General features: G+C 47.7%; 1 protein-coding gene across 3 annotated transcripts in view; it reads left to right on the top strand.

Moving 5' to 3' along the window:
* Positions 1–4,218: 4,218 nt before the first annotated feature.
* Positions 4,219–9,342, top strand: part of LOC112254024 (serine/threonine-protein kinase PAK 2) — a 17,799-nt gene continuing 12,675 nt past the window's right edge. Inside the window, exons 1-3 of one of the 3 annotated variants that reach the window (XM_042318730.1) lie at positions 4,219–4,417; positions 8,866–9,061; positions 9,296–9,342. The exon at positions 9,296–9,342 is cut by the window's right edge and continues 60 nt beyond it. In XM_042318730.1, the coding sequence (XP_042174664.1) occupies positions 8,884–9,061; positions 9,296–9,342 (225 nt within the window). In that variant the 5' untranslated portion in view covers positions 4,219–4,417; positions 8,866–8,883. Of the gene's footprint in view, positions 4,418–8,037; positions 8,211–8,865; positions 9,062–9,292 lie in introns of those variants that run through there. The other 2 variants (XM_042318728.1, XM_042318729.1) reach the window with 2 other exon arrangements.

Below are 9,342 nucleotides of genomic sequence, written 5' to 3'. Positions count from 1 at the left end.
GCTGTCAGTCTGCATGAAGCAGCCAGAGATGTCAGTCTGCATAGAGCAGTCAGTCTGCATAGAGCAGCCAGTCTGCAAGGAGCTGTCAGTCTGCAAAGAGCTGTCAGTCTGCAAGGAGCTGTCAGTCTGCAAGGAGCTGTCAGTCTGCACGGAGCTGTCAGTCTGCACGGAGCTGTCAGTCTGGAAGGAGCTGTCAGTCTGCAAGGAGCTGCCAGGCTGCAAGGAGCAGCCAGTCAGCACGGAGCCGCCAGAGCTGTCAGTCTGTAAGAAGCCGCCAGAGCTGTCAGCCTATATGGAGCAGCTAGTGCCGCCAGTCTGTCCAGCGGCGCCAGTGCCCCCCGTCTGCCCAGCGCCGTCAGTCTGCCCAGCGCCGTCAGTCTGCCCAGCACCGCCAGTCTGCCCAGGGTCGCCAGTCTGCCCAGGGTCGCCAGTCTGCCCAGCGCCGCCAGGCTGCCCAGCGCCGCCAGGCTGCCCAGCGCCGCCAGATCTGCCAGTCAGCCAGACTCTTCCAGATCTGCCAGTCAGCCAGACTCTTCCAGATCTGCCAGTCAGCCAGACTCTTCCAGATCTGCCAGTCAGCCAGACTCTTCCAGATCTGCCAGTCAACCAGACTCTTCCAGATCTGCCAGTCAACCAGACTCTTCCAGATCTGCCAGTCAACCAGACTCTTCCAGATCTGCCAGTCAACCAGACTCTTCCAGATCTGCCAGTCAACCAGACTCTTCCAGATCTGCCAGTCAACCAGACTCTTCCAGATCTGCCAGTCAACCAGACTCTTCCAGATCTGCCAGTCAACCAGACTCTTCCAGATCTGCCAGTCAATCAGACACTTCCAGATCTGCCAGTCAATCAGACTCTTCCAGATCCGCCAGTCAGCCGGGATCTGCCAGAACTGCCAGTCAACCAGGATCCGCCAGTCGGCCAGGATCCGCCAGTCGGCCAGGATCCGCCAGAACTGCCAGTCGGCCAGGATCTGCCAGTCAGCCAGGATCCGCCAGTCTGCCAGGATCAGTTAGATCCGCCATTCAGCCAGGATCCGCCATTCAGCCAGGATCCGCCAGTCTGCCAGGATCCGCCAGTCTGCCAGGATCCGCCAGTCAGCCAGGATCCGCCAGTCTGCCAGGATCCACCAGTCAGCCAGGATCCGCCAGAGGTGCCAGTCTGCCAGGATCCGCCAGTCTGCCAGGATCCGCCAGTCTGCCAGGATCCACCAGTCTGCCAGAATCCACCAGTCAGCCAGGATCCGCCAGGATCCGCCAGTCTGCCAGGATCTGCCAGTCGGCCAGGATCTGCCAGTCGGCCAGGATCTGCCAGTCGGCCAGGATCTGCCAGTCGGCCAGGATCCGCCAGTCTGCCAGGATCAGTTAGATCCGCCATTCAGCCAGGATCCGCCAGTCTGCCAGGATCCGCCAGTCAGCCAGGATCCGCCAGTCTGCCAGGATCCGCCAGTCTGCCAGGATCCACCAGTCAGCCAGGATCCGCCAGAAGTGCCAGTCAGCCAGGATCTGCCGGAACCACCAGCCAGCCAGGATCTGGTAGATCCATCAACCTGCCTGAGCTTCCTCTCACTCCTGAGCTTCCTCTCACTCCTGAGCTTCCCCTCGGTCCCGAGCTTCCCCTCGGTCCCGAGCTACCTCAGTCCAGTGGGGCCCGTTGTTAGGTTTCCTAGGCCAAGGTTAGCGGCGAGGGTCGCCACTCAAGGGACACTAAGGAGGTGGACTAAGACAATTATGGAGTGGGGTCCACGTCCAGCACCAGAGCCGCCACCGCGGACAGATGCCCACCCAGACCCTCCCCTACAGGTTTAGGTTGTGCGTTCGGGAGTCCGCACCTTAGGGGGTTCTGTCACGCCCTGGTCAAAGTATTTTGTGTTTATCTTTATGTATTTGGTCAGGCCAGGGTGTGGCATGGGGTTTTTGTAATTGTGGTGTGTTTGTCTTGGGGTTTTGGTGGTGGTATTGGGATTGTAGCTTAGTGGGTTATCTAGCAAAGTCTATGGCTGTCTGGAGTGGTTCTCAATCAGAGGCAGGTGCTTATCGTTGTCTCTGATTGGGAACCATATTTAGGCAGCCATATTCTTTGAGTTTGTCGTGGGTGATTGTCCTTAGTGTCCTATGTGTACTCTCGGTTAGTTTGCACTAGATAGGCTGTTTCGGTTTCGATTACGTTTATTGTTTTGTGTAGTGTTCGTGTTTCTTTATTTGATTAAACATGAATCTCAATCGACACGCTGCAGTTTGGTCCGACTCTCCTTCATCACCACTAGAAAACCGTTACACCTAGTCAAAATACTTTCAAATATTATTTATTTTTCTGAGAGGTAGGCCTAGTCAAAATACTTTCAAATATTATTTGGTTTTCTGAGACATGTATTTGAATATCAAAGAAAATATACTGAACAAAAATCTAAACTCATCCGTTTCAGAAATTTGACTGAGTTACAGTTCATGTAAGGAAATAGATCGATAGAAATAAATAAACGAGGCCCCAATCTATGGATTTCACATGACTTGGCAAGGGTGCAGCCATGGGTCGGCCTGCGAGGGCATAGACTCACTCACTTGGGAGCCAGGCCCACCCATTGGGGAGCCAGGCCCAGCCGATCAGAACGAGTTTTTCCGCACAAAAGGGCTCTATTACTGTAACGGTTTTCTTCCATTGAAGGAGAGGAGGACCAAAATGCAGCGTTGTTAGAGTTCAACATGTTTAATATAGACGATAAACGAGAACACTTACAAAATACAAAACAACAAATGTGGAAACCGAAAACAGTCCTATCTGGTGCATAGACACAAAGACAGAAGACATTTAGGCAGCCATATTCTGTGGGTATTTTGTGGGTGGTTGTCTTCTGTCTTTGTGTCTATGCACCAGATAGGACTGTTTTCGTTTTTCACATTTGTTGTTTTGTATTTTGTAAGTGTTCTCGTTTATCGTCTATATTAAACATGTTGAACACTAACGACGCTGCATTTTGGTCCTCCTCTCCTTCAACGGAAGAAAACCGTTACAATTACAGACAAAAATACTCCTCAGCGCCCACTCAGACGATCCCGCAGGTGAAGTAGCCGGATGTGGAGGTCCTGGGCTGGCGTGTTTACATGTGGTCTGCGGTTTTGAGTCCGGTTGGACATACTGCCAAATTCTCTAAAATGACGTTGAAGATGGCTTATGGTAGAGAAATTAACATTCAATTCCCTGGTAACAGCTCTGGTGGACATTCCTGCAGTCAGCATTCCAATTGCAAGTTCCCCCAAAACTTGATACATCTGTGGTGTTGTGTGACAAAATTGCACATTTGAGCGGCCTTTTTTCTTGTGCCCAGCACAAGGTGCACCTGTGTAATGTGCATGCTGTTTAATCAGCTTCTTGATATGCCACACCTGCCAGGTGGATGGATTATCTTGGCAAAGAAGAAATGCTCACTAACAGGGATGTAAACAAATTTGTGCAAAAAAAAAATGAGAGAAATAAGCTTTTTGTGAGCATGGAACATTTCTAGGATCTTTTATTTCAGCTCATGAAACATGGGACCAACACTTTTTACATGTTACATTTTACATTTATATTGTTGTTCAATATAGTTGGCTTTTAGTTGAAACTATATAAACTATATTAGACTAACCTAGAGTTTCTTAAACGTTTTTATTTTCTACTGAACTACAAAATACAACTATTTTCGACCCAGGCCTACTCTGTTTAGCTTTATGAATGTTGTTGGCACTTTAGATATAAAGAAATGGTAGCAACAAACTTGAGTTTAACTCCAACGTTGTCTTTAGATTGGATATGTGTATTTCGATGCTCTAAAGCTCTTATAGGAAATTGCCAGAAAAATGCAAAGAACATTTTCTAAATCAATGTACAGACAGAGAAAGGCCACCACCACACTGTTTTAAAAACCCGCCCACCCGGCGCGCCGGCGTGGAAACTAAATCGAGTGTACCGTTCCTTCTGGGCTTGGTCTGTGGTTCGTTCCGTTTCCTCCCTGTCATCCTGGCTTTTCTCCGGTCCTCGGGCCCAATTTCAGAAGAAGACAGCTAAACAAGTGAAAACAGAACATCTTCTAAATCAATGTACAGACAGGGAAAAGCCACCGAACACACGGTTTAAAACCCCGCTCACCCGGCGCGGAAACTAAATCGAGCGTACCGTTCTTTCTGGGCTTGGTCTGTGGTTCGTTCCGTTTCCGCCCTGTCATCCTGGCTTTTCTCCGGTCCTCGGGGCCCAATTCCAGAAGAGTACAGCTAAACAAGTTAAAACTGTTTATTAGCTAAACTGACTACAGTCTATTAGCTCAAATCTTAAGTAAATCACAGCGCCAGATCGGTGTACCGCGGAGACAAAGAGAGGAGGAGGGGCGGGGTTTCAGGAGTTTTACATGAGACGAGATATTGCTTCCTAGTTAAGCTTACTGGTGAGTAAAAGGCGCACATTACAACATGGCTAGGCTATCCAGCTATCTGCTTAAACTAGCCGTACTACTGGACTTCTGTTAGATAGTTACTGATAATCACTAGTGAACGTAACATAATATTGCATTTCACATGGTTATAAACCTTTTATTACAGTGGATATAGTGCACCCATTCTCATAGGCCTAGCTGTGAAACGTATTTTTTATAGTGGACATACACCCACCTATCATACCCTGTCTGTAACCCTATCATTAAGGCCTAGTGGACATATTACACCCCGCCTCCCATCCATATAGCTACTTTTATAGTGGAGATATCACACCCATCTATTATATAGCCTGGCTATAAACATATTATTATTATAGTGGAGATATCACACCCACCTATTATATAGCCTGGCTATAAACCTATTATTAGATTATTATAGTGGAGATATCACACCCACCTATTATATAGCCTGGCTATAAACATATTATTATTATAGTGGAGATATCACACACACCTATTTTATAGCCTGGCTATAAACCTATTATTAGATTATTATAGTGGAGATATCACACCCACCTATTATATAGCCTGGCTATAAACATATTATTATTATAGTGGAGATATCACATCCACTTATTATATAGCCTGGCTATAAACCTATTATTAGATTATTATAGTGGAGATATCACACCCACCTATTATATAGCCTGGCTATAAACATATTATTATTATAGTGGAGATATCACACCCACCTATTATATAGCCTGGCTATAAACATATTATTATTATAGTGGAAATATCACACCCACCTATTATATAGCCTGGCTATAAACATATTATTATTATAGTGGAGATATCACACCCACCTATTATATAGCCTGGCTATAAACATATTATTATTATAGTGGAAATATCACACCCACCTATTATATAGCCTGGCTATAAACATATTATTAAAAACCTAGTAGAATATTGTAACCAATCACATACATCTGTTATTACAGTTGAAATACTGTACAAAGCCCAAGGCAACTGATTACCAGTCAGTAGATGGATGCATGGGGTTTTGGCAGCTACTAACTCAACTAACGTTGTTATCCAACTGTAGTTCTTCTTATTTGTATTATTTCAGTAAGCCTACAGTACCACTGTCTGTGTGCATCACATGTAGCCTGCCACTGTCTGTGTGCATCACATGTAGTCTGCCACTGTCTGTGTGCATCACATGTAGCCTGCCACTGTCTGTGTGCATCACATGTAGCCTGCCACTGTCTGTGTGCATCACATGTAGCCTGCCACTGTCTGTGTGCATCACATGTAGCCTGCCACTGTCTGTGTGCATCACATGTAGCCTGCCACTGTCTGTGTGCATCACATGTAGTCTGCCACTGTCTGTGTGCATCACATGTAGCCTGCCACTGTCTGTGTGCATCACATGTAGCCTGCCACTCTCTGTGTGCATCACATGTAGCCTGCCACTCTCTGTGTGCATCACATATAGCCTGCCACTGTCTGTGTGCATCACATGTAGCCTGCCACTCTCTGTGTGCATCACATATAGCCTGCCACTGTCTGTGTGCATCACATACAGCCTGCCACTGTCTGTGTGCATCACATGTAGCCTGCCACTGTCTGTGTGCATCACATGTAGTCTGCCACTGTCTGTGTGCATCACATGTAGCCTGCCACTGTCTGTGTGCATCACATGTAGCCTGCCACTCTCTGTGTGCATCACATGTAGCCTGCCACTGTCTGTGTGCATCACATGTAGCCTGCCACTGTCTGTGTGCATCACATGTAGCCTGCCACTCTCTGTGTGCATCACATTTAGCCTGCCACTCTCTGTGTGCATCACATTTAGCCTACCACTCTCTGTGTGCATCACATGTAGCCTGCCACTGTCTGTGTGCATCACATGTAGCCTGCCACTCTCTGTGTGCATCACATATAGCCTGCCAGCACTCTCTGTGTGCATCACATATAGCCTGCCACTGTCTGTGTGCATCACATGTAGCCTACCACTCTCTGTGTGCATCACATTTAGCCTACCACTCTCTGTGTGCATCACATTTAGCCTACCACTCTCTGTGTGCATCACATTTAGCCTACCACTCTCTGTGTGCATCACATGTAGCCTGCCACTGTCTGTGTGCATCACATGTAGCCTGCCACTCTCTGTGTGCATCACATATAGCCTGCCACTCTCTGTGTGCATCACATATAGCCTGCCACTGTCTGTGTGCATCACATGTAGCCTACCACTGTCTGTGTGCATCACATGTAGCCTGCCACTCTCTGTGTGCATCACATATAGCCTGCCACTCTCTGTGTGCATCACATATAGCCTGCCACTGTCTGTGTGCATCACATGTAGCCTACCACTCTCTGTGTGCATCACATATAGCCTGCCACTGTCTGTGTGCATCACATATAGCCTGCCACTCTCTGTGTGCATCACATGTAGCCTACCACTCTCTGTGTGCATCACATTTAGCTTACCATTGTAAGTTGAATTCTGACACGTGTTCTGAGGTGTGATGTGAGCTGGAATGAATGAATACAGGATGAATGGATTGTCTACTCTGTGTAGCATGGCATGGAGGCGTCTGTGTGTGTGTCCTGTGCAGTCAGCTATTTCCTTTTATAGACGTTGAACACTAAAGGCTGTTTCACTCTACTTCCTGTAAACAACGTTGACTATGTTTGCTTCCTGCTTCTGTCTGATTAGTCAGTTTGGCCCTTGTGACCCTCAGGGCCTCTAGGAGTTCCAGGATGAGGAAGAGGGTTTCCCCTAGAAACAAAGAGGAGAGAGCAGAATGTAATGGAGAGAGCAGAATGTAACAGAGAGAGTAGAATGTAACGGAGAGAGTAGAATGTAACGGAGAGAGTAGAATGTAACGGAGAGAGTAGAATGTAACGGAGAGAGTAGAATGTAACGGAGAGAGCAGAATGTAACGGAGAGAGTAGAATGTAACGGAGAGAGCAGAATGTAACGGAGAGAGTAGAATGTAACGGAGAGAGTAGAATGTAACGGAGAGAGTAGAATGTAACGGAGAGAGCAGAATGTAACGGAGAGAGTAGAATGTAACGGAGAGAGCAGAATGTAACGGAGAGAGTAGACCTACAATGTATAAACAGAGGGTGGGTTCAGATTCCCTCTCCTATCCTGGAAGTCTGCACTTGTTCAAAGTGTGCTTTTGTTCACTCCCCCTTATGGATATAAAAACATTAGATTGGCTGGGACGAAGCAATATGGTGATAATTCCCTGCAGCCTATCAGAGGGCATGATGTTGATATTCATTTGTTTCTGTGGCCTAAGGGAAGTGCCTCTGCCTCTGATTTACCCAATCCCAGGCCTGGAGCTATGGAATTCCTAGGGAACGAGTCCCAGCCTGGATAGCACCCATTATTATCCTGACACACACAAACACACACTGCCTTACACATTACTAGGCTAGGCTGTGCAGGGCTGGAGCAGGGCGTAACCATGGAGATGAGCAAGAACTGCTGGGCATGATAGAACTGGCTGTGTCTGAGACCGCTGTGGAATGAGACTGCCTGTTATAACATGTCCTGGAGAGAGAGGAATAGAGAGAGGGGGGAAAGAGAAAGAAAGAGACCAAGATAGACAGGGACAAGGACTGAGAGAGACAGGGACTGAGACAGACAGGGACTGAGACAGACAGGGACTGAGACAGACAGGGACCGAGAGAGTAATAAGGTACACACACGGATATTACAAGCTAAAGTAAAGCCGTTGTTGACCTACTCTTCTGAAAAGCACAGGGGAGGAGGACAGAAAGGGTAAGTAGGAGGGAGAGGGGTGAGGAAACGGAGAGAGGCTGGGGACAGCTAATGTAGTTGTTGATGTCTGATCGGGGATACAAAGCTGTAGACAGAGAGACAGAGGGAGAAGGAGGCTAGCGTGTCTTTCCGACAGTGTGGAATGTTGACTGTGTCCTTTTAGTGGAGGGGAGAGAAAAACATTGGAAATCGAAAGGCAGTTGTCCTGGACGGACAGAAACACACACACAGCAGGGTCAGAGACAGGACGTGATGAAAGCTCTGTGAGCTAGATGTAGGCTATTTCCTGTTGATGGTGATGATGTCACTGTGCCTTATACCTTTTGAAGGGGAACTCTGTCGCGTTTTTCTCTGAGAGAGGAAGAGGTTGTGGTGTGCAGGTGAAAAGGTGTCAGACGGGAGCTTTTACCTTATTTGGAGCCGAAAACATCCTTCTGCTCTGCAATGCATTACACACACACACACACACACACACCAGGAAACCACACATAACATGTACCTTCCTCATCCACTCTTTGTTCCCTCTTACACGCAGACACACACACGGACACACACATGCCAAACACACACCTTCTCACTTTGTGTCGGTGTGTCAAGGCATGATAGAGGTCTCTCTTTTTCTCTGACAGCGGTGTGTGTCTCTCTCCCTCTCCAGGTGTGTGTGTGTGTGTAGATGTGTGACAGCGGTGTGTGTGAAGACAAGCCCCCCGCCCCCCCTGTCAGAATGAACAGCCAAGGAGGCGGAGCCAAGGACTCCGTGTCGGGCAACTACAACTCTCGGTCCCTCCCCTCTGTTCCTGAGGAGAAACAGAAACGAAATAAAATCATCTCCATGTTCGCCTCCGAGAAAGGTACACACACACACACACACACACTTGCTTATGGCTGTCGACCGATGCCGATGATGATGCCACACAGACACAAGCACAAACACACACACACACTCACATACACAGAACCACACAGACGTCTAAGCTGTGTTAAGGAGTGTGTATATTAATTATAGAGTGTGTGTGTGTGTGTGTGTGTGTGTGTGTGTGTGTGTGTGTGTGTGTGTGTGTGTGTGTGTGTGTGTGTGTCAGGAGGCAGGAAGAAGGATCGTGATAAGGACAACAGACCAGAGATCTCCTCT

This window comes from Oncorhynchus tshawytscha, unplaced genomic scaffold, assembly GCF_018296145.1.
Source record: "Oncorhynchus tshawytscha isolate Ot180627B unplaced genomic scaffold, Otsh_v2.0 Un_scaffold_339_pilon_pilon, whole genome shotgun sequence".
NCBI classification, from domain to species: Eukaryota; Metazoa; Chordata; class Actinopteri; order Salmoniformes; family Salmonidae; genus Oncorhynchus; species Oncorhynchus tshawytscha.
This window is presented reverse-complemented; position numbering and strand designations above follow the sequence as displayed.